The 26,019-nt window shown below is 43.1% G+C and overlaps 1 protein-coding gene across 1 annotated transcript in view; it reads right to left on the reverse strand.

Moving 5' to 3' along the window:
• Window positions 1–1,071: 1,071 nt before the first annotated feature.
• Gnb5 (G protein subunit beta 5) overlaps window positions 1,072–26,019 on the reverse strand; it is a 40,777-nt gene continuing 15,829 nt past the window's right edge. Inside the window, exons 4-11 of the mRNA XM_076850795.1 lie at window positions 23,495–23,571; window positions 18,647–18,779; window positions 13,989–14,132; window positions 12,031–12,122; window positions 8,693–8,741; window positions 5,443–5,539; window positions 4,596–4,762; window positions 1,072–3,355 (exon numbers count right to left, since the gene is read on the reverse strand). Of these exons, the coding sequence (XP_076706910.1) occupies window positions 3,344–3,355; window positions 4,596–4,762; window positions 5,443–5,539; window positions 8,693–8,741; window positions 12,031–12,122; window positions 13,989–14,132; window positions 18,647–18,779; window positions 23,495–23,571 (771 nt within the window). The 3' untranslated portion in view covers window positions 1,072–3,343. The remainder of the gene's footprint in view (window positions 3,356–4,595; window positions 4,763–5,442; window positions 5,540–8,692; window positions 8,742–12,030; window positions 12,123–13,988; window positions 14,133–18,646; window positions 18,780–23,494; window positions 23,572–26,019) is intronic.

The raw sequence follows: 26,019 nt of genomic DNA on the forward strand, positions 1-26,019 counted from the left end.
CCCACTAGCTGCTTCTTCTTCTTCTTCTTTTTTTATATTTATCTTTTAGTTGTAGTTGGACATAATACTTTGATCTTATTTATTTTTATGTGGTGCTGAGGATCGAATCCAGGACCTTGCCTGTGCTAAGCAAGTGCTCTACCGCTGAGCCACAACCCTAGCCCCTAGCTTCTTAAAAGTATGAACCAGAGCCCCTGAAGGGGTGAGAGGGAGGAAGCCAGGAAGGGGATGAAGAGAGGAGAGAAAAGATGGTGAGGGGAAGAGAGGAGGAAGAGAAAAGAGGTAGGGATACGAATAAGAAGGAAGGAGAGAGGGAGAATGAGTAAGAGGAGTGAGAAGGGAGAGGGAAGAAATAGGAAGGGGACTGGGAAACGACAGAGAGGGGGCCAAAGTTTTGAGTAGGCATTTCACCTACTTTACTACCGTCCCATTTCATAGATGAGGAAACTGAGGTTGAAAGATATTTAGAATTATCACGTATCCTGCATAAGTGATAGAGCTGGGAACCCAAGGTCCTCACTCTTTGTCACCATACCGCCCCTCCTAACTTATGGAGGAACCTGGTGTCAGTGGGGCCAACTTCCAGCTAGCTGGAATTACCTAAGCCCAGACACACAGGCCTTTCCAAGGCCTAGAACCTTGTGCTGCCTTTAAACCACCAATCACCGAGAAGAGGGTGTGGAAAGGGTTGGAGGGCAGAAGAGAAGTGGACATGGAGTGTCTGCTTCTGGCTCACCCGAGAACAGGGAAGGTCACTGGGACCCCAGGTTCTCACAGGCCGACTGCCTACTCTCTAAAGCAGCTGATATGATTTGGTTCCACAAATATGTCCCACCAGCACTGTTGACTCTACACATCCTTTCTGCCTAAAGTTTCTCTCTGGCTGGGGAGGAGGTTCCCTGAGGCTCCTCTCTTGCCTAGGAGACATCCTTTGGGCCCCTTCACCACAATTGGTTCAGCAGGTTGTCCCCAGGTCTGCTACAAAAAAGAAGAAAAACTGATTCAAAAACTACACTCAGTATTATTTTCAATATGCAAAATACAATTTATTACATGGAGTTTACCCTTGAGTCTCCACATGGCATAGTATATTCCAAATAAAGAATTTCACCAATAAATACTAAACAGCACCCACTGTGAGAACATGGACTTTGGGGAGAGGTGGCTTCCTGCCCAAGGCATTCTGTGGAGTACTTTCATCTGGCCTTGAAGTTGCTCTCTTGGTTGGAAAATCTTGGGCTACTTTGCAGGTGGACTGATGATGCTTCCACCCACAAACATGGACACTTGAACTTGCTTCCCTGAGTGCAGTGGGCTTTCCTTTGCCCTGTGTTTCTTCACTTCTGGAAGCTAGCAGGTCCAGGTCAGAGTAGAGAGACAAAAGGGTGTGTGGAGAGGGAAGGGGTGACAGCTCGAGGTCAGTGAGTCCCAGGCAAATTCTGGGATGTTCAGGAGCAGAGCTCATCCCTTAGAGTTGACCCTGTCAGCCGTTGGACGATCCTAAGACATGGCTCCTCTGAGCCATGCTCCCTCTAACCCTGAGCTCTCAGGAGGCAGGAAGAGGCCATTAATCTTTTCCTCTCTACCCTGGCCCTGGTGTCTTATAAAACCCTTGGTAAATATTTGCTCTGCAAATGATTAAATACAAGTATTGTGTTTATTTAAAGTGAGTTTGTAGAACAGCTGGTCTGCTTGATTTTGACTGGTGGCCCCATCATGATGCCTGAACAGTTTTGAGGGTGGGCCTGGCACTCCCACCTCCCCAGTGCTTATAGCAGGCCTTTCCCATGGCGGTTCCAGCTCCAGCTGTGCAAGGGCCTCTTGGAGAAGCAGGCCCCGGGGCTGGGCGGACAAAGTCAAAACTACCACTAGGAAAAGGGCTGGGCAGAGCAGAGAGGGGACTGGACAACCCAGGGGATGTACACAAATAGCCTCAGCACAGCAAGCACCTGGCCGGTCAGACCCCAGGCCACCCACAGGGCAAGCCTCGCCTAGGAAGGATTTGGGTCTCTGAGGTGACCTTTCAGTCCCCTAAGTAATGTATCTTTTTGTATGCACCCCTCCCCACTTTTTTGACAGGGGTCTGGCTATCTTGCCCAGTCTGATCTTGAGCTCTTGGACTCCAGCCATCTTCCTACCTCGGTTCCTGAGCAGCTGAGACCATGCATGTGTGCCACCGTGCCTGGGCACATGTGAACTTTTTGAATGAGCAGCTTACTAAAACAAAGAATAAATCTCTACACCTTAAAATTAAAGAAAGGGAAAGAAAGAATAAAAGGAATCTCATAACAAAAAGTACTTGGCATCTTCTAGAAGGAACTGCTGAATTTCAAATAAAGACAAAATGTTCTTTTGATATTTTTCTCTAAATATATGATGAATAAATACATTATTATTCAAGATCTATCCATCAATCTGTGTATGCAATTACAATTGCAGTACAATATATATGAATATAATTTATATGGATAAGATCCACTTTGATCCAAGTGTTTCCACTAATGCTACTAATAGGTTTTTAAATAAGTTTACTGTCCTATGTTCCTCACAGGAAGGTTTTGCTTGCTCTCAGAAGCATTGTGTTACAGACAGCATTCAGCTTTTCCCTCAAATGAGGAAAAATGCCCTAATACATTTATTTAGGCATATGCAACATCAGCAATGTAATTCATGAATCAAACATCCTGTCTGTTTTACGCATATTCCTGCTTCATTTATAACAGTGTACACAGACAAAGGATGTTTTATCTCAAAAAAGATGACAGGAGACTGAAAAAAGATAATTTTATAATAAAAACACATTTTTAAAAAAGTGGTTTTGTCCAATAACATTTGGAATTGGAATTTTGTTCTGTCACAGGCCAATTAACACATTCCTCCTTAGACAGTCCATAATACCAGCACTTCTAGAGCAAGGTTCCAAAAGTCACAGTGTACACTAAGAAAAAGCAGATTTTAAAGTGTTCTGAAAATGAATTTGATTCAAGGAAGTAGTATGAAATATTCAATTGCTGAATTCTATGGGCAACAGAATGAGTTATTTAGAATAAACTTAAAGTTATTTAGAATAACCTTAAAAATGGATAAACTTTATAAATAGGTCAAAATGAAAAATACTGTTCTTCAAAGTATTCTTGTAGTGCTGAAGGCTCATGAGAATGTATTTCCAGGGGCGGTGGTTTTAGCAGTGATGCTGAAGATGCTTAGTGAGTTTGAGCTATGCAGCTGATCCCTTAAGCTAAACTGCAAGAAACCCTAAGCTCTTCTAGAAGGTCTATCTATTTACAGGTGAAGATTTCACATTCCATTCTCAGGTACGTATGTGTGAACTGTGAGATGACGATTATGCCCAGACCTGTGAAGACAGATAATTTTTAATTCCTTAGTAGTTAACAACTTGTCTGACTTGAACTTAAGGAGATAAAATCAGTCTATCCACTTGTATGCACACGGCACACGCATGAACTCACTCCATCCAAACTAGGGTACTCACGTGCCTTAGGAGGAAAACATTTCACTCCCAGCCACCTGAAGGTGCTTCTGGGGATCTGACTCCCCTCTCCCTTAGTTAATCATCCATAGGCATCTGTGGCCTCCTTACTAGAGACTGGTAGCTCTTTGAGATTGAGAACTGAACCATCTGTACCCCAACAGTTCACCGTGTTCGTCAATAAGACACTTAGATGAACTCACAGAAAACTTTTTGTTTCAGGAATTTTGTAAAAATTCTTTATGTCTATTTATCCTAAAACTAGACATTCCATTTGCCCACTTTAGAAATAATGTCCAAGTCTTAGGCCAACTCAGAGCATCAAATGACTGTTTACTCTACCAGTCTTTGAAATCCTTCCCTCACCCAGGTTCTAGCAATCTTAAAACTATCATGCCACAGACATGCCCAATCCTAACCAACTGCCTCTGTCCTAAGACCTGCCTTAAGCCAGACCCTCACATGTGCCTCTGCCCTCCCCTTCTGAGCTGCTACTAAGTCTCTGTCAAGTTTGTGATCCTTCACACTGACGTGTGGAATAAACTTGCTTTGCTTGATGAATAGGCTATTTTGATGGTACTTTGAGGGAGCCAATGGTGGACAAGGTCATGGAGCTTGAGAATCTGAAGAAAGCCACGAGGGCTTGTTTCCTGGAACAATGCACACACACAATTTGTAAGACCATTTTAGGGGCTTCACAGGCTTCCTAAAGTGTCTGTGGCCTGTGTTCCTTGTCATAACCAGGTCGTAAGAAGAACCCAGCAAAACTGGGAAGAGAGGCTAGAAATCTGGTGTGCCAAAGGCTAGGATCACAAGAATTGTCCCTCAGGGTCAAAAGCAGCACTGTGGATTATTGAGCCCAGCTATCCCTCAGCTTGACGCTGATACAAGGTTGTCCAACCTGTGCTTGAACACCTACCTGTGCGGTTGGGGCCCTCTGCAACTCCCCAGGAAACTCCTTGCCTCTATGGCTGCCCACAGAGCTTAAATGAGAGCTGCCTGGCTGACCAGCCCATCTCAGCCTGCTCTGCCTTCTCTGCTTTAAGGAAGCTGGTCACTTCTCCCTCCTGTCACACACGGAACAGTAGAAACACATTTCACTTACTCTCAGGGTATGATCCCACGATCCTGAGCAGAAAGCAGTCCCATCAGGGGAAACTCGGAGAGTACTGACGCGGTTTTCATGCCCAAACAGGATGGAGACTCGGGTGCCTTTGAGAACATCCCAGACGTTGATGGTATAATCATTGTATCCAGCAAAGAGCAGGCGACCTTCAAGTGGGTGATGTGATGGTTATTAAACCAGTTTCCTCTCTCCTGCTTTCCTTGTCACTCACTCGCACATTCACTCACTATTCATTCAACCAGTAAACAGTGACTTAGGCCATGGTGTGCCAGGCCCTGCGCTTTGCCTTTCGGATTCAAAGAGGAAAAAGCACAGTTGCTGGCCCCATGCTGGATGTGCGGCAGAGAGAAATAAATCATGTAATATCATGTGACCATTCTGTAAGGACTTATGTGTACGTACAGGATATGGGACCCCCGGGGAAGGGGGACCAAGGGGCAAGGCAGACAAAAACAGATAATTTTGCCAGGTGTGGTGGTGTACCCCTGTAATCCCAGCTACTTGGGAGGCTGAGGCAGGGAAATTGCAAGTTCAAAGATGGTATAGACAATTTAGCAAACCCTGTCTCAAAATTAAAAATAAATAAATAAATAAAAAGGGCTGGGGATGTAGTTCCGTGGTAAAGTGCCCCGGGTTCTATCCCCCAGCATCACACAGACACACACACACATACACACACAACACATACACACAAAGGGCAGTTGAGGAAAATGGCACAAATGTGAGTTTAGCACATTGGTTCACAGAAAGTTTAGTTAGTGGAAAGCTTGACAGAGAGCTGGGTCGCATTCAGGTCGTGTCTTACAATCCTGGGGAAGTTTCTTACCACTGAGGGAGAAGTCCACGCTGGATGCTCCGAATATGATACTCTCTTTGGAATAGATGGCGACCTCCCTGTCTGCTCGGAGGTCATAGAGGCGACACTGAGGTACAAAGAAACAGACAAAAAAGCACTTACTTTTGGCTCCACTTTGGTGACATGGTGACCCCAGAGCTACTGGTGGGTGCTGGTGGCTTGTATGGTTTGACAGATGAGGTAAAAAAAATCTCTTTAGTTTTTTCTTCTACTATTTCATCCCTCAGTTTTGACTTCTATTAATCTCCATGGATCATTAGAAACCCAAACAAACAGTACATGCAGAAAATTTCTTCAGGTACAAAAACAAAAAATCTTTTCCTGATAAAGGAAATATGGTTATTGTAGAAAATTCAGAAATATTTAGAAGTGCATAAAAAAAGGAAATAAAAGTCACCCCAAGTCCTAGAGGTATGCTAATGTCTAGATTGTTTCCTTCAGTCTATTTCTATTTTATGTATATGTATATAAATGGGGTAGATTTTTAAAATTTTTATTAGTTATTGGTGGACCTTTATTCATTTATTTGTTTATATGTGGTGCTGAGAATCAAACCCAGTGCCTCACATATGCTAGGCAAGCACTCTACCACTGAGCCACAACCCCAGCCCAGGATAGATGTTTTATTATTGCTTATAGAAACATTATAAGCATTATTTAATTATCACTAGATAACCTTCAAAAAAATTTACATGGTTGTCAAACATCCCTCATGTTGATTTGTTAGAATCTATTTGGTCACACCCTGTTAAGTGCTTGCTTGTGACTAATTTTTATCTATAAATAATACTATCATGCTGCCTCGTCTGGTGGTGTACATCTGTAATCTCAGCTACTTAGGAGGCTGAGGCAGGAGGACTACAAGTTCATGGACACCCTGAGCAACATGGTGAAGATCCTGTCCCCAAATAAAAAAGGTGTGGGATATAGCTTAGTGACAGAGTGATTGCCTAGCATGTGAGAGACCCTGGGTTCAATTTCCAGTACTGAAAAAAAAAAAAAAAATCTTTTGTGAGCATTCTTATGTAAAAATCTTAATACACCTCTGAAAATTTCCTTAGAATAGTCAAGAGGTAGAATTTCTAGAATAGAATTGTTCTCAAGAAATGGCATGCCAAGTCAAAACACAAGGATGTCTTAAAAGTTCATAATTTCTACTGAAAATCTTCCCTTCAGAAGGGTGGTACCTACAAGCCTCACTGGGGTTTCTCCAAAGATTCTCTGCCTCACCAGCTCCACCCCTGGGCAATGCTTGGCTGATCCAACAGGCAAAACAGGCATCTGAATATATTCAAGTTGCATTTCTTTGATTATAGATGAATTAAAAAATATTTTTAGGTATTTATTGGTCATTTTGGATTTATTATTTTGTAAATGGTCTATAGTTATCCTATTTAATAAATGAATAAAGGTCCAACAAATGTGGTATTCAGCTAATTGATTATGTAACCTCTTCACATCTAAAGGATTTTTACTTGGTCTATCACATACATGGCAAGAATTTTTCCAAAATGTATGCCCTACCTTTTTTTCTTCTGGCACTGGGATTGAACTCAGGGGCACTCAACCACTGAGCCATATCCCCAGCCCTATTTTGTATTTTTTTTTGGAGACAGACTCTCAGTGAATTATTTGGTGCTTTGCTTTTGCTGAAGCTGGCTTTGAACTCTCCATCCTCCTGTCTCAGCCTCCCAAGCTGCTGGGATTACAGGCATGTGCCCACATGCCCGGCTATGTCCTTATCGTTTGTTAATATTTTTTGACATAGAAAAGCTTATGATTTTCATTATTACCAAAACTCTTAATCTATTACCTTGTAATTTTTTTTTTAAAAGAGAGAGTGGGAGAGAGAGAATTTTTAAATATTTATTTATTAGTTCTCGGCGGACACAACATCTTTGTTTGTATGTGGTGCTGAGGATCGAACCAGGGCCGCAAGCACACCAGGCGGGCGCGCTACCGCTTGAGCCACATCCCCAGCCCTTGTAATTTTTTTATAGCATCAAATTGGAATGAAATCTATTATTTAATAAGATATTGAATGCTTTTTTTTGTTTTGTTTTGTTTTGTTTTAGGAACAGGGTCTCCCTATGTTGATTAGGCTAGCATTTAACTCTTGGGCTCAAGTGATCCTCCCACCTCAGCCTCCCAAGTAGCTGAGACTTACAGGTGCACACGACCAGGTCCTACTGATACTTGACTTTTTTTTTTTTTTTTTTTTTTTAAGAGAGAGAGAGAGAGAATTTTTTTTTTAATATTTATTTTTTTTTTAGTTTTCGGCAGACACAGCATCGTTGTTTGTATGTAGTGCTGAGGATCGAACCCGGGCCACACGCATGCCAGGCGAGCATGCTACCGCTTGAGCCACATCCCCACCCCGAGAATTTTTTAATATTTACTTTTTTTTTAGTTTTCGATGGACACAACATCTTTATTTTATTTTTATGTGGTGCTGAGGATCGAACTCAGCGACCCGCGCATGCCAGGGGAGCGTGCTACTGTTTGAGCCACATCCCCAGCCCAATACTTGACATTTTTGAGGGCAGCCAAAAAATATTTTTGCCCTCAAAAATTGATAAACATAATTTGCAATTAGTATCAAAAGCCTTGAAGCTGGGTCTACTTTTGGCTCAGCAAGTTATATCTAAGAGTTCTAAGGAAATAATAAGAAAGGTACACAAACATTTACTTAGAGCAGTGTTTTTAACAGGGGAAAAGAAAATGAGAAAAGCTGACTGTCCATAAATCAAAGCCTGGTTAAGTAAATGCTGGTATGTCTATATGTGGAATGCTATTAAGAAAAATATAATGTAGACAAATATTTACCAGTATGAGAAGAATTTTATAATCTACTATGTGAAAAAGGCAAATTATAAAGCATTTTGCTTGAAGAGACAAAAGACAGGAATTTATCTAACTGATTTTTGTCTTAGAGATATTAAGGTAATTTTATTTTTCTCCTTAAAAAATTAAGTTTTGGGGACTGGGGCTCAGCGGTGGCGCACTTGCCTGGCATATGTGAGGCACTGGGTTCAATTCTCAGCACTGTGTATAAATAAATAAAATAAAGGTCTATCAACTACTAAAAAATTTTTTTAAAATTAAGTTTTCTTCACTGAATATACATTACTTTCATAAGAAGCTATTTTTTATAAGACAAAATTAATTTGGCATATCTCTCTTTCTCATAGGAAAAGCTTTCAAGAGCTTAGAAACATACCGTAGCATCATCTGACCCTGAAGCAAAGGCGTCTCCACTGGGATAGTACCTGCAGAGAGAGTTTGGGTAGAAAGCAGTTAATCCAGAATGGTCATTACTGTCCCTTGACACCCATAAGAGGGATGGCTGTTCCAGGAAGACCCTCCCATGTGGCACATCCAAAATCAGAACCTCCACCTCTAGGGACAGAGGGACATTCATTAAAGAGACCTGAAGGGAGGCTTCTATGGCAGGTCCAGTGACCTCTAGTTTTCTTCTCTGTCAGCAGGGGATGGTGACACTGGCCTTGCAGAGTGTGAATGAGGAATAAATGAAATATGTGTATTTGTATCAGGCACTGAACACAGAGCAGGTGCCCTGTAGATGTAGTTTCCCTTGATCACATACCTATTTCCCAAGAGTAGGCTCAGAGCTCAAGGATAAAAACGTGGTTATGAACAGGCACTGGAGTCAGATATACACAGCCATGTCCAGCTGTCTGTGCTGTCACATACTACATGTGGCTGTATCTTGCCTAGCTTTAGTTTCTTCAGCTAAAATTGAGGATAATATCACATATACCCTGTTGGGAAGACCGAATAAGACCCAGCATACAAAGAATTTCACATGGTGCCAAATAAAAAGCATTCAATAAGCAACTATTATTGCCATGTTCACTCTTCTCAATGATAGGTAGGAAAAATAGGTAGATGATGGGCTGTGGGCAGAATCAGAACAGAGGTCTCCAACCCCCGACTCTGCCAGCACTCAGAGGTGTCCCCACACCTCCTGCTGCACCCTCTTTCTTGTACAAATGGCCTACATCCAACAGCTCTATAAAGGCTGGAGCAGATCTTTTAAAACAGCTTATGGAATTACCTCTCCTACCTGGGGGAGTTGAAAGTAAAGACATTTGGCAAGAGAGAGGGAAGCTTGACTTTGTGTGACTAACTTATACCAGCCTGAAAGCAGGGGATGGAGAACAGAAAGGCTAGATGGCACATGCTAAGAACTGGAAGCTCTGCTCCAGTCAGTCTGTTGTCTTGGGAGCTCATATTTTTGAAAGCACTAGAGATTCATGGAGTCTGACACACCAATATTCCAATGTCAAATTAAAATGATTTCTACATTATACTTCATTTTGGACATCATGAGCTATGATTTCCTTCTGCTGGCAGGAAATTTAGGGTTCAAGTGTAAAATGGATTATCTGAAAGTGATGTTTGGTGTATATGTCTCTTTCCCTCACTGTCTCTCTCTACTATTGCTTTGGTTAAATATGAGCAGGATTTTTGGCTGTCAACAAACCTAGGAGGTGCTACTAGAATTCAGTGGCTGGGGCATCCAGGGATGCAAAATGTCTGACAAGGGCCAGTCCCTCATGATGAAGAAATGTCCTACCTAAAACACAAGTAGAGTGCCCCACTGAGAAACACCAACCCCTCTCTTGGCTCCTGGCAGAATGAAAACTACATTCTAGTTTTCCTGCAGCCAGACTGGCCATTTAGTCTAGTTTTGGCTAATGGGATGTAAGCTGAAGTGATACCTTCAACCCTCTTCTTCATCTTAAGAATTCATAAATACTTAATGGTTGGTTGTATTTATCCCTCTGATTTCCTCAGCAGAGGAGGCGGATGAATACATTGGCCATACAGTGTGGCCCCTGTCACCAGAGGACATCTAACTCAGTTCTGGGAACTAGGCAGCTTCTTGAAGAGACCTGGAGACCTGAGAGTCTGATGGACATTAGAGGAAGGGGGTTCAGGGTAGAGGGCACAGCATGGGTGAGAGAATGTGCACTTTAAAACTGTACTTCACTATCATTTATTTTTGAGGCTTTATCTTCCATCATGCATCTTACTCACTTCATTTGCTCTCTGTAGTGTTTCTGGATTGATTTTCCTTGATTGTCCAGGTAATTACTACTCATTTGCAAAAAGGAAGTCTCTTTCTTTTTCCTTACCCCACATTTGACAGCAGGGAGTACTGAAGCAAATAAGTATTCTTTTGTTCTTGCTTTTAAGAGAAATAAGTTTAGTGTTTTCCCACTAAATATAAAGAACATTCTTGGGATTCTGAGGATAATGAAGATTCTTTAAATACAATCTCAGCAGTGGTGTCTTCCATACATGTCACATCCTGACCTCTCCCTTAGAATCCCATTCACAGATTCTGCTATTTACTTGACATCTTCCTTGGATATCTATTAGGCATCTCAGACTGAACTAGTCCTGAACAGAGCTCCAAGATCAATGTGCAAAAGCATCTCCTTCCTGTACTTCCTCTGGTCTTCCCTATCTCAGGAAATGGATCACTACTTACTGCCCGGATAAAAGATTTTTGTTCCCTAAGTTCAGGGTTCTCCCATAATGCATCCTGTGAGCGTGCAGGTATTATTTGGCTCTCTGTATGTCACCCTAGGGTGACTTGGGCTTAAGTAACCAGCACAAACATTCTGATACTCTGGATATTGCCACTGCTGTTAATATAAACTGTCCTTCATCTTTGAGTTGTATCTTCTAGCAGCATCTATGAGTGATGGCAGCCTAACTTGTTAACTTTCAGGTAGGTAAAATCTCAGACCCTTGATAATTCTTGACATTTCTCTGTTTCCATCATGTCTTCCTTAGCTTCAACCACCATTTCTTTCTTGAATTCACACAACCTTCTAAGTGGTCATCATACTGCCATTCTTGCTCCCCTATGATCTATATAGAGTGTTCTTTTCAAGGTGAAACATGATCCTATTAGCTACCCTGCCAACTCTCCAGTGGTCACCTGGCCTTTTGTTAAGTCCCTCGACATCTCATTTCTGTGTTCTTCCCCCAACTCTTCCACCTGCAGCTTGGCTCTTTTATTATTCTGGCCCCGATTTCAGTGTTTCCTTCTAGCAGAGGCTTTGACTTTTTATCTAAGAAATAGCCCATCCCATCATATCTCCCTGTCTTACTTTTCTTCATAGCATTTATTGATATCTCAAATTAAACTGCACTTTTATTATTTATAGTTTATCTCCTCTAGCAGAGAAAAGACCTTGCCTATGCCTATCTTATTCACCACTGGCAATCTCAGTTATGAGAATGATGTCTAGTATATTAACACTCAGTAAATATTTGCTGGATGCATGAGAAATACTAATTCAACTTAGGGAGCATAGCGATTATTCCTAAAGAAATTAAATTAAAACTCTCCATGTGACCTGGAGCGCTGATCAGTTCTATCACCATCAGCCTCTCTTGCTGAGTAGTCCCTCTCAGCCAAGTAGACGAAGCCTGAAGGTGGTTCCTGGGCTAGGGACAACCCAAGCCCAGGTAATGCTGACAGGCCAGAGAAGTAACAGGAACATTCTGTTTACTGACCGGACACTGTTGATGTCTGATTCGTGTGTTTCAAAGGCCTGCACACATTGGCCAGAGCGCATATCCCACACCATGGCTTTCTTGTCACATCCCTGCAAATGTAAAATTACTCAGAGTTATGGCACTGCAAGGACTCTCTATAGACAGAGCAGGAGTCCCAAGACATTTTTTCTGAGAATAGCTACTTTTCTCAACTAATAAACCCTGAGAAAGTTAGATCTGGGTCTTAGAATGGGAAGGAGCAAGGCAGGGGGGCACCCAGCTTTCCCCTTCAGCATGTTTTCTTCTTTCCCACATTTCTGAATGGAGGTGACTCTCCAGAGCCTCCTTCTCCCCTCCTTCTGGGCATTTCCCTGCCCTTCGTTTCCCCTTCCCTTTTTCCTTTTTCTGTCCACCTTCCTAAGCCCAGAGGACAAGGCAGGCAGATGGTGGTGCATGGTGGGCTCTGTCTGCTGTGACACTAATGAGTGGGTCAGAAGGGCTAAAGCTGAGCAGCAAAAGTACCAGCTCTGTCTAAGGTGCCCTTGGGCCACCTGCAGCTCAGCAGCATACTGGGCTGGGAATTGGCAAACAGGAGCTTAGTCTTGGATATGCCATCAACTTAGAAGAGGCACCTGCTGGGCTTCCACCTCAGCACTTGGAAAGGCACCACACAGAGGATCATAAAATGAGCCTTTTCACACCATGCTATCAGGATTCTGGGAACAATTTGATAAATTCCTGCAGAGCAATCCTGTTACCAAGCTTAAGTGGTAAAATGCAGACCCTCAATAGTCAAACCGAAGCAATGGTTTAAACTTGATGTCCAAGTTGCAGCTTCAATGCAGAGCAAAGGGTTCAATGAAGCAGCATAGGGGCTATCTCGGGGAGACCTGGTGGGGTGCAGCACTCTGAGTGTTGCTGAGATGAGGACAGTAAAATCAGAAGTGTCTTCACATCTTTAGTGGACAATAAATCAAATGGAGTCCAGTGCTCTAAAAGATAATATCATCTACAGTAATAATGATAATTAAAAAAAAAACCCTGCATAGTTGAGCAGTGATAAACACAGTTATATAATCACAACGGGATAAAACCTACAGATGGTCAAATATCCATGAAGAAAACCAGGGTCCATGCCAATGACTCCCAGGGCTGAGGCATACGCAGCCTAAAGCAAAGAACCTTATCTCTCTCAGGAGCAAAAGTCATGGGACAGACTGTGTGTCACTGTCCTCACTCACCACTGTCTCCTAAGTGAGGTGAGTCAGGATTGGGGGTCAGGTTGGCCAGCTCCGTTCTGACCTTTTCCTGGGCTGCCACAGAAATGCCTGCCCCTATTATCGGCACAACACAGCATGAACTCTTCCATCCACTGCTGGTAATGTTTTGAGGAAGGTGAGGGGGTAGTTCTATTGCATATTATGATAAATTTATAGGTGAAGATATTTGAAATCAGGTAGTGAATCCAGGAGCCAGGAAGCCTGATTCCTAGTCTAATGCTGCACCGTGTTATGTGGCCTTGTCTTTCAACTCTTAGCCCTCAAATACTCTGGTCCCTGCACCCTGGAGCGGGAAGGGGTTGGTGGCCAATAGACATGGGGCTGGAAGAGTTTTCGACAGCTCTGAAGCTCTGAGCACATCTCTGTGCCACTTCACCTTAGTAGCCATTGCACCTGCGTGGTGCCTTATCTCTAGTGCTAATACTGTATGGCAGATATGCACCTTGAGTTGAATCATTTATATGGGAGAACATTCAGATCTTTCTTTAGATGGCTGAATGTCAGCGGCAGAACAGAAGGGGGCCCGGAGCCAGTGTTGCCATTGTGGTAGGAGCTGGGGTGGTGTAGGGAGTTGAGGACTCTTCCTGCAGCTCCTTCTACGGAAGGAGCAAGTCTGGTTCCATGAATGCATAAGAACTGCTACCACAGGCCTCCCTAATGGACAAAGGACCATAAAGATTTTCCCTGGGTCTTTACCCCAGACACAAAGGTGTTTCCGGTTTCTGAGGGGGCCAAATCCAAGCAGAGGACATCAGCCCCGTGCCCATGGAAGCTCTGCAGCAGCTGCCCGCTCTCCACATCCCATAGGGCGCATGTGCCATCGCCACTGGCTGTCAGGATCTGTCAGCAGAAAAGGACAAGGGAGAGTGTTGGGGGAAGTCCATCAGAGGCTTAAAATTCTCCAGGAGTCTGTCCAAGCAGCCTCGTTAGACAGACAGACAGACAGACAGAAACATACACACACTCCTTGGTGGATCTGGATACAAGCACAGAAATCTCTCCTGTAGGAAGGTCTCTGGCGCCAGCACAGTCATTGAATCATAGATATCTGTGCCTCTTTTCCTCGAAATGCCAGTGGCCCCACTGAGGTACCTACGGGGCTCCACCGCTGGCTGCATGTAGGAGGTGCTCTATGGAAACCTGTCAAACAGAAGCTTCCACAGCTACTACTATTGTGCAGGCCAGATACTAAAGTGATTCTCAGAGGTGCCCGCAAACCACTGGGCTGCTTGCTGATCTAAGAAGTCTGGAGTGGGGCTTAAGAGCCCATATTTCTCCTACACTCTCGGTGAGGTTGTGGCTGGTCACTGAACTGTACGTAGAGTAACAAGGACCTAGGCAGCTGTTTGTCAGGTGCATTCTCCTGCTGCTGCTTCTGCCAGAGCAGGATGTGGCTCTAGAAGCTCCACAGGATTGCTGACACGTGCTGGAGGACACTCATGCATACATGAGTGTTCAGTAAACATTTGCTACATGCTAATGATGTCTGGACCCTGTGCTGGGGCATTAGGGCTTGCAGAAAGATCCTGTGATGGTGTCTGTTTTCCCAGAATTTGATTTAACAAGACTGGCAGTGAGAATGGAACCAACATAATTCCCTTTTCTGTGTTAACTTGAGGACCAGGCATTGTTTTGTCACTATGCTAGACAAAACTAAGACCATTAAAAGGACCTGGATGCTTGCTCTAGGAATACCTGCTCCTGGAAGAAAAGACTATGAACCAAACAGACTTCCTTATCAAGACTAACCATGTGCTCATCAAGACTCCAAGACCTTCACTGTGCTCACCAGTCCACAGCTATCATATCTTAAACAAGTTTCCCATCTGTCTTGCAAGGCTCATCTTAAAATCACTCAGCCTGGACCCTGAAACATGGGGAGAACCCTCCCCTGACAACCCTATTTGAGATACAACAGATGTGATGGAGCTGAAGTGCTCCCTAACTGCAGGGGTCTAATAAACTCAGCTCTGCTTGACAACATGTTTTCCTGATGGTTGCCTGGGGGCTGAAATCATCACCAGACCATGCAATGATCACTGGAGGCCATGTGAGAAGTACTGAGATGCAGGCAGTACCTGAAGAGCCCTGACCCAGGAACAATGTCTTAAGTGGCCTTACAGGAGTGACAGCTGGCCAGACCAAGAGAATGGGAGGGAAGGGTGACCCAGGAGGTGAAGGTCCGCTCTGAACGAAGGTGAGCTGCACCAGACTGAGGACCTCAGACTGCAGGTGAGTAGCTGTGGAAGCTTCTAGCAGAACAGCAAGAGAAAGGCACCTTCCAGGAAGTCTGCTGGAGGCCAGTGCAGCCACCCAAGTGGCCTCTGTGCAGCTGCCAAGCACAGAGGATGGCCAGAGTGCAGAGGAGCCCTGGTGCCAGGGAAAGGCCTGGGTGGAGGTGGAGTTCTGGTTGTCACCACTGCCAGTGCATGGGGGGCTTGGGCTGTGGTTGAGCACAGCCTCCTGAGGTTGGGAGAGAGCTGGTAGGGACTCAGGGCTCATGGCCCACTTAGGTCCTGCTGGTTGCATCACAGAGCCCTGGAACCCTCTTTGTACCCAGCAGAATAGGCGATCACCACAGTTAAGTCCTGAGAGCAGAGCCTCCTACTCCTCACCTCTGGCTGCCCCACAGGGTCAAGGTGAGGTGTGGGTGGCTACTGAGGGCCAAGGGAAGGACACAGGGACACAGCCCCTCCAGGGCTGTCAGAGCTGATGCACTCACTGTTCCCATCCCTCTGCTGATTTCCAGGACTGGTGAGTTCTCCCTCCTCTCTCCTCCTTCCCCTTTCTCTTGTCCCTTCTTATATGTTAGATCTATCATTTAAGTGTTGTTTTTTTTTGTTGTTGTTGTTGTTTGCTTTTTTGTAGGGATTGGACAGATTACAAGGAGGAGAATCTGTTCCCACCCTGGCCTTACTGCACTGTGTTGGCTTGGGTTTCCTGATGGAGAGTCTGGGGAGGCCAGGATCTCCCTGAAGCCAGGAGAGGATACTCTGAGGTTCCTCCCCAGCTCACCTGCCTCCTGGGCAAAGCCACTGAGGGCCCACTCAGGGGCAGCACTCAAATTCAGGGGATCTCCAAGGCTGCAAAGCCCCTGCACCTGTGCTCAGGGCTGCCTCTGGCCCCGACATCCCTTGGGAGGCCTGTGCACATTCAACAAGATGACTTAGGTTGGTAAACGTAGCTTGTGAACCCTTAGACTTGAACCAAATATATATATATAATTTATTTAAAAATTTTTTTTTAGTTGTTGATGGACCTTTATTTTCTTTGTTTGTATATGGTACTGAGAATTGAACCCAGTGCCTCATGCGTACTAGGCAAGTGTGCTACCACTGAACCACAACCTCAGCCATATATATATATATATATATATATATATATATATATATATATATATATATATATAATTTTATTTTATTTTTTTAATTTTCCACCCCGGTACTAGGGATTGAAACCAGGGCCCCATGCATACTAGGCAAGTGCTCTACCACTGAGCTACATCTCCAACCCTTGAAATAAATCTTAATTTGGGTACCAGTGTTTTGAAATGTGCTCCAGATCCCTTCAGTCTCTCCTGGCCCACACCCACTAATGGATGCTCCAGTCCTTTCCTGTCCTAACACTTGCAAAGGGTCAATAACATGACTTTTTATGGGACACTAGTTCAAATAATCTGCTTTAAATGATTACCCCAGCCTAGCTCTTTGAGAGATTTTTATACCATACTCTTTCACCAAAGAAATAGTTTTTAAACATCCAAAGTAAATTCTTAATAGGGAATTTTTTTGTTTTAATTTTTTTGATTTTCATTATAATGTAAACAAAAATAAATTTTTTAAAATTCCAAATATTTATTCAGACAAATGCACTATACCAAATCCTAAACTCACTGTCACTTGTTTGTTCTGGAATGTGGAGTTATAGCAGCCACTTTAGTTTTTGTTTATCATCCTAGATCCTAGACATGGAAGACAGCTATAAGACTCATTAGTTCAGTGGTACCAAACCATGAAGTGCACCTGAATCACCCATTACGCTTTGTGTAATATTACTGAAATAATATCAGGTAATATTTATTGATATTTACCAGGAACTATGTTATTTTATATAAATTATCTCACTTAATCTTCAGAAAACCTTAGGTGGGAAGAATTTACTATCATCCTTACCTGTAGTGAGAAAAACAAATGACACAGAAGTAAAAACCTTACCTAGCATCACTCTCTAGAACACCAGGGAGCCAAGACCTAGCCCCTGCATTGCCCTCTGGGCTTGCCCCCTAGAGGAAGCCAGCAGGGACTTCCCTCCATCTCCGCTAGCTGCAGGCTAGAAAGCACTTTCTGACACAGGTGTCCCCTTAGCTCCTACTGCCAGCCCCTGTGACAACAGAGTGAAGGGGATGGGTCTTCACCAGAGGGACCTCAGATGGTTTCAAGCCACTGATCTTGAATCCCTCAGAGCTTCTCTTTATCCAGACTAAATGTCCTGTGTTGCTTTGGCTGACCCTCAGGCCCAAGGACATTTAGCTATGGCCATTGCTGGTTGCAGTGCCCCCTACTGCGCAGGTCTGTGAGTCTCAAACAACAGGTGCTTGCATTGCCCATTGGTGGCACCCCAAGTGTGGACATTCCTTCCACCAGTGACTGAATGGTCACAGATACCTGGACTCCCCACCTCCAGCCTCGCCTCTCTCCTGACATCAACCAGCTGAAGCCAGAGTAGCCTATGGACTCTCCTTAAACAACCCGAATCTGACTCACACCTACAATGGTTCCTTCTATAGGGCCCATCCCTGGGCTCCACCATTGCCTGCCTCTAGGGCTACTTTCTTCCCATGGGCTCCCTCACACACTGTGGCAGCCTGAGGTGGCAGCCATCCCTTCTCACAGGCAGGGCATGTTTGTGATGCCCTCTGGCTCTGAGCTCCCCAGCTTCCCCCACTGTCCAACCATTATTGATTCTCTTGGAGGTCCCTGAGGGTGAGACTGAGTTTTCTGCCCCAGAGTCAGGTGGTATCTGTCAACAGGGGGTAGGCACATAGGCAGGATTGCTGGGTAAGTGTGAATAAACAAACTATGGGAGGCTTTTTACAATTTGCTAAGGAAAATAGTGTAAGTTTTAGGGTTGTACTGCTTTTGCTGTGGTTTATTGAACGTGGGGCACATATTTAATATCAGAAGCATTTTGATTTTGCAGTTGTTAAAATAGGAATGTAAAGTATGGACATGAGATGTGTGAGAAGCACCACCCTGAAGCTCAGCCAAGTTTTACACAAGTAAGTGCCCTAAAAACTCCATTCAGACCAGGAGACAGCAAGTCCCACTGCCCCAGAAGATTCCCTGCCCACTTACCTGCATGTCAGAGTTGGTGAAGCTGCAGGCCGACAGGTAGTTGGTATGCATAGCTACAGACTTCTTTTTGGCAGCCATGTTCTCATTTTTGTCAAATGTCAATGGGTACACAGAGCACTTATTATCCAAACCACTAGCAAGAGGGAAACAAGCATCAGGGTGAACGCAGATGAACAGGATATGTGTACTGTCTTATTTGTATACACTTGCACAACCTTTTCCTTAGCAGGAAACTTACACTGTAACCTTCCCCCCAACTTTTTCTTTGAAGATTTTCAAACCTGCAGTAAAACTGAAACAAAACAAAAACCTTATATCAGATTCCTTCACCTACATTAAGTAATATTTTGTCATGTTTGTGGGAACAAATTCTGAACCCTGTGAATGCAAACTGCAGACATGTTATTTTATTTCTGAATACTTCAATTTGCAAATTCACATCTCCTAAAAATTATAATGTTCTCCTATATATCTACTACATCTTTATCACATCTGAAAAAATTAACAAAAATTCCATAACATTATGTAATAAGTCATCCATATTCAATCTTCCTCAGTTGTCCTCAGGATCCAGAACTCAATGAAGGTTCACATCTTACATTCAGCTGTTACAATTGTTTAAGATCTTTTAATCTAGAACATACTACCTTTATGTTTTGCTCATGACAGGAGATCTTAGGTCAACTATTTTATAGAAGGTCACACACTCTGGATTTGTCACATTGGTTACTCAAGCACAGGTTGAGAGTCCCTTAGCCAAAATGCTTAGGACCAGAAGTGTTTCAAAGTTTAACTTTTGAAAAATTTGCATATTTCAAAAATTCTGGGGACCCAGGTTTAAACATCAAGGTCTCTGTGTTTTATATATACCTTATACACATAGCCTGAAGGTAACTCTATATAATACTTTTAGTGTATCTATGTGTAGACAACAATAGTAACAGATCACAATGCAAGGAGAAAAAAGTCTATAGGTGTACAGTAACACTGGGAGAGGAGATTCCTCCTTCCAGAAACATACCAGCCAATAGAGGCAGAATTTTCTACTTGTGGTATCATGTTTCAGATTTGGGGGTACTGTGGACTTCATATTTCCAGATTAGGGAAATTCAAACTGTATAATATTTTTTGGCAATAATAATGTAAAGGTGATGTTGGATACTTCTCTCTTGTTGCTTCACTTCAAAAATCTTGTGATGCCTATTGTTCTAAGATTGGTGATGCTTACTTTGACTCCTTGGTGAAGGTGGGCCTTCACCAGATCTCTCTTCCAAGGTAAAGGAAGTTAGTTGGTCACAAGTAATAATCTGTGGTGTGATATTTTGAGACCATGAAAATATCCTCTTCCCATAAAGCCTTTCATACAATGGCTTAGTGTGATCAGCCTTGCTTGAATCAAATATTACTGTAGGGATACAAAATGGTGACCTTCTGATTTGATAATGCCTTTTGCATTTATCAGCTGGTTTGTTTTTGGGAGGAAGAATTGCCTCCCCAGTGTCACTGAGCACCTACAGACTTCTTTTCTCCTTGTGTTGTGATCCATTACACAATTATAATTATCTCATTTAAATAATTATTTCAAATCGTCCCAAATTTGGAGTCAAGTTAGCTCATTTTTTTTTTTTAAATGACCCTCAATTGGTCCTTGAACGTCTCCTCCCTTCCTCTTCCTTCTCTCCTACTCTTCTTTCCTGTGCTAGGGATTGAACCTATGGGATGTTAAACACATGCTCTACTACTGAGTTACATTCCCAGCTCTTTCCTACTTTGGGGAACAGGAAAATATCCCAGGTTTATTATTTTTCTGGCCCAAACCTAACATCAGCCTTTAACCAAGGATCCCTGTTTCCCTTCAGTAGGGAATAAGCATGGGGTCACTCTTTCTGAGGCTCTGGGGAAGCCCAGGGAACCCTCTACCTTTCTAGAGATGGAGGTGTATGCTTGGGTGGTTTATTATTAGCAATCTACTCTGGCAAGCTTGTTCACAGATGGTGTGATTGAGAATGATTTGCAGTAGGCTGTGGTGATGAGCAAGTGCGCCATGGGGCAGTGTTCTCACCTGAACCTTCAGTTGGGGACGTGTCTTCCCCAGCCTGGAGTCTCACAATAATTTCTCTGTAGCTTTGTTGGAACACTTAATACTTAAGGTTATTTGTATCGCTAAGGGAAGCAGAGCTTTGCAGAGTGATGCACTTGGTATTGAATCTCTGCTTTAGCACCCAACTAATTTTGTGATCTTGGTTGTTTTATAGAACATGGCATAGGGGTGGACTTGTGAGGATGCCATGGTCAGGGAATATTATGTTAGATTTACCACCAGAAACTTTACCACAGTTGCTCATGGTAGTTCAAGGTCTGGGGGAGGGGGAGACAGTACTTTTGCCTACACTGAGGATTCAGTATTTCCCAGTTTAGTCTATTGCTCTCCCATCCATCCTCAATTAAAAAAAAAACAAACACAAATATGCGCACTTTCTTCTGTTTCCCTTCTCTGAGCGATTGGCGAGGCAGCCAGTACAGGTACTGACCATCCCCATTGGCCAGGGCCAGGGAATCAGATGACTCAGATTAGGGCACCTGTGAGTCCTCTCTGAACTGTTTCTGCACCAGTGTAAGGCACCAGGAAGCTAAGTACCAGGGCCTTTCACAATCCTTCCCTCCTGTCCCCTTGCCCTCATCAAAATCCTTTCACTGGGTTCCACTTAGTGAGGGTCATAATAATAGCCTACAGCTTCACTTTTAAACTATTATTGAAGACATTGTTCATTCTATTATTATCTGCATTGTAAGTTACAAAAGAATCTACCCAACATATTATTTACCCAGTATATTCTTTCTAAAATTTAGACCTGATTCCTAATATTTCAATATCAAACACTAAAGAATTATGTGACCCATACAACTTTAGGCATTTGCCAAAATACATACCCAACTAGAAACATTACTCTAGGATTTTTAAACTGTATTTATTATACCAAGTGGTGAAGAACTGACCTGACCTAAGAGAATTTCTTCCTTTGCTCCTGGGAGGTGATGTCTGGGCCCCTGCAATGTCCTGCCCGGTAAATGTCTTTGTTTGCCTGAGGGGCTTTGGCTACTAAGCAATCTCACAGGTGACTTATGATGAGAGCTTTGGGATATGTCAGTTCCAACCCCAAGAGGAACTGCAGACTGACGGTATGAGCTGGGACACAGAAGGCCTAAGTGAACTGCACCAGCTGGGGATCTTCTGTGGATACTACCACACTGTGGCCAAGAGGAGGAAACGGCATCACCTCCTGGGGAGAGGCCTGGGGAGAGGATGATTGGAAGCTCACCCTTCCCAGACTCTACCCTACGCCCTGTCCCTTTGGATGGTTCTGGTTTCTACCCTGCTGTGATAGAGCTAAGACAGGAAGTACAGCGCCTTCCAGCCTGAGGGTGGTTGTGGGGACCTCTGACAGCCTTGTGGGGACTGTGCCTCCTAACTGTACAGCCAACAGAACTCCTCTGCACCAACCTTATAATTGTGGCTGCTTCTCTCTCCCTCTCTCTCTAAATGTGGCACGTATTTGGCACATATATATGTCTATTTTTTGTAGCCACGTCATATTCTTTTAGAAAGAAAATGGGATGAATTTTAAATAAATGAGCACCCAGCTATAATTAACATGACACACTTTTGTTAATTTAAAAGTTAGAAAATATGAAATACATGTGTATGAGCTCTAGGGACACATGTGGTCTTGGCACTTGGAAGGAAAGAGTGAGAAGATGTCCCCAGGACAGCTGCACAAAGGGAGCAGACACTGGTGAAGATGGTTGGTATGACTCTGGCTGGGTGACAAAAGTTTTTCTAGGGGCCCTGAGTTTTCCTTTTTAAAATGCCTTTTTTTTTTTCTGATTATAAAAATAACAGGGCTGGGGCTGTAGCTCAGTGGCAAAGCTCTTGTCTAGAGTGTATGAGGCCCTCGGTTCAATCCTCAGCACCATATAAAAATAAAAAAATTTAAAAAGGCATTCTGTCCATCTACAACTAAAAAAAAAAATAACATATGCTTATTTAAAAAACCCCTAAAAGTAGAAAATATTATCAAGAAGAGAAAAATTTCCCATAGTCTCATCATCCAGAATGAACTACTATCACAATGGCTACAGTTTATCCCAGTCTTTACTTTGTCTCTTTTTTCAAACATGGCTGAGATACTAGAGAAGCATTTTGAATGGTTCCAGAATTGTTTAACACAGGACAGGAAATTATGTATGTTTCAATTCTAGCCATGTAAAACTGAGCTCCAGGAGAGAGAGAGAATAAGGCACAATTTTCCTAGTAACCTTGATATTCTTTTCACACACTGTAATTGAGAATTTCTCTTTTTATTGCTGTATAATATTTTAATCAATTCATATATCACAATTCACTCATTTTTTGATGAATATATTGTTTCCTTTCTTATTTATTTATTTAAAAAATACTAAATAAATGTCATTGTTTGCATGGCTTTTGTACATTTTGGGTCATTCTTTTCAAACGAATTACTAAATGTGGTCACTGGAGCAAAGCTTACAAATATTTCAAGGCTTTTGAAATATACCACCAACCTGCTCTCCAAAATGTTTGCACCAATTTACAGTCCCACCAACAGCAGTTGAGAGGACAGGGGACAGGTCTGGACTTACACTTTTGTCAATGTGCAGTGAGAATCATCATGAAAGAGAGTTTTGTGGGTTCTTCTTTGATAAAGTTCAGGGAAGGATTTACCCATTGTTAACAAGTAGTAACAAAACTTATAAATTCTCATTTGTTTGCTTGTTTTTGCCAATAGAAAAGTATTTTGTGACTAACTGGAAATCTGAAAAGCTTACCCGCAAGCTATGGCACATCCCGACGGGGCGTAAGCACACGCCATCACCCACGTGCAGGGCATAGTGACCGCGTGCTCCTGAAACACAGCATGCACCGTTCCAGAGTGAGTGACAGGCTCTTCTGCACAGGTCTTAACATTTTACTTTAACAAAAGAGTTCCCACTGAGTCACCTCATAGTCTCAAAGAGGAGAGGTGTAGGACAAAGGTGGGCTTGGGACTGACGAAGGGTCTCAGCCTCCCATCATCAACCAAACTATGTCCTATATTCTAAAAGTAAAAAATCTCAACTAGAAAAAAATATTAATATGTTTACTTCTTTCTAAGTATTAATTAATATTTTACTCTTTTTTTTTTTTTTTTTTGGTACCAGGAACTGAACTCAGGGATTGCTTAACTACTGAACAACATTCCCAGAACTTAGAACTTTGTTTTTTTTATTTTGAGACAGGGTCTTACGGCCTTTCTAAGTGATGGAGACTGGCCTGGAACTTGTGATCCTTCTGACTCAATCTCTAAATAGATGGGATTACAGGTATATGTCGGCATGCCTGATAATATTTTATTTTTATTATTATTCATTATTTTGGTGGTGGTGCTGGGGATTGAACCTAGGATGTTGTACATGTGAGGCAAGCACTCTACCAACTGAGCTATATTCCCAGACCAATATTTTACTTCTTAATGTTACATTCCCTTTGTTCTTCTGCTTGACTACTGGGGTTCCTTTTCTTTGAATCTGAATAGGTATCTGCATCTCCTTTCAGGTAAGTATTTTACCTTACTGACTCTGATTTCCATTTTCCATGTAGAAATTTGCTTACTGGTGAGTAAACATAAGTCTCTGCTCACTATAGGTCCTGAAACCATTTCTGGAGAGGGGTACATGCATGGGGATGACAGGAGGAGGAGGGTGATCTTGGGTTGCATGCATGGATCATAGAGAACCTGTAAATGGAAGCATTAAGAACTAAGCAGATGGGGCTGGGTTTGTGGCTCAGTGGTAAAGCACTTGCCTAGCATGTGTGAGGCCCTGGGTTCAAGTCTCAGTACCGCATATAAATAAAATAAGGGTCCATTTACAACTAAAATAAATATATATTTAAAAAAATTACTAAGCAGAACATCCCTGGCTTTTGCCTGTTGGCCCAGTCACTATGTCCTCCTGCATGCAGATAAGCAAACAATAAAAACCATATCTCTTGGACACTTATATCATGATCTTAATTCCAAGGAGCACAGGATATTGGTCCTGGTTTTGACAGTAACAACATATGTAATCCCATGTGGAATAACATTTTTCCTGCTTGTCCCGTATTGTCTGCCGATGAAGCGAGGGATGGGACTAGATGATTCCCAATGGACATTAGAGGCCAGGTGTTCTTTTCTGTTGTGAATCTCCATGTTTCTGTGGGGAAACACAGGCTCCAATACTGCCTGCCAAAATCCTGTTGTCACTCACAGTCTTGCAGCCTTTCAGATGCTAAGAATAACCCATACCCTCCAATGAGTGGAGCTGAACTGGCCGCTTTCAGCACAGGGCCAGGGCCCTTTTGCTTACCAGTAATGACTATGTTCTCTAAGCAGCCACAGAGCATCCCTGAAGCTCCCAAAAATCAGCCTGTGCCCTATGCCTAAGGTGCAAATAGAAATGATTGCACCCCACGGTGCAGAAGATGCTGAGAAACGCCAGGAGAGGCTGTAGCTTGCAATGAGGTGATGTGTAAGAAAGCCCTATTTAGATTGCTCTTTTTATTATTCTCCAGGAGCCTGACCATTAAGGACTCTGTTCTACAAAATGGTTCTGGTCCCTCACTGGACTAGAGCACGTAACAGCTGTTTACCATGACATTTACTAACACAATCAATGATGGGGAACATGGATGCTATTTAGCTGCCGCTGTATCGGGAGGTATAGGTCTCCTTTTCTTATATGGCTAAGAGGAAGATCTCCTTTCCAAATAAATATTGGAACCCATATTTAATACGTAGTTCTCCTACTGCAAATGCTGTATGATACAGGCATGCAAATGCCTACGCAAAGAACTCAGCCTATATGTTAAGTCTAAATCTAGATCTAATTTTAGGCATGTGTGCCCAGACCAGACTCCACAGTATCACATGATGGTTCAGTTCAGTCCCACAGCAGCCTCAGCTTTCCACCTGTTCATTTCCTCTGCTGTGGATTCTGGCCCAAGGTACAAGGGGAAGAAATGACGGAGGATTCTGGTACTTCCCATCATTACTTTGGAAGAAAAATAGTAAAATGCAGTGGGACATGTGAATGTGGCAGTTTTCTGTGCTATGCCCATTCCCACTTTAGCATTAGTGCCCTCTATAGTAACTACATGTTCTTAGGGTGAGGGAGTTCTCGAGAGAGGAACAAATGCTGCTCTGGGCTGGCTGAGCTGCTCAAATGTGGCTGGGCTTTCTCTGGGCTTCCACGTCTAGAGGCTGAGTGGTCACTCGCAGTGGGGCCCTGGTGGAGGATCAGGACAGAGCACCTTCAAACCAGGCAGGATACTG

This window comes from Callospermophilus lateralis, chromosome 3 (genome assembly GCF_048772815.1).
Source record: "Callospermophilus lateralis isolate mCalLat2 chromosome 3, mCalLat2.hap1, whole genome shotgun sequence".
In the NCBI taxonomy this organism is placed as follows: Eukaryota; Metazoa; Chordata; class Mammalia; order Rodentia; family Sciuridae; genus Callospermophilus; species Callospermophilus lateralis.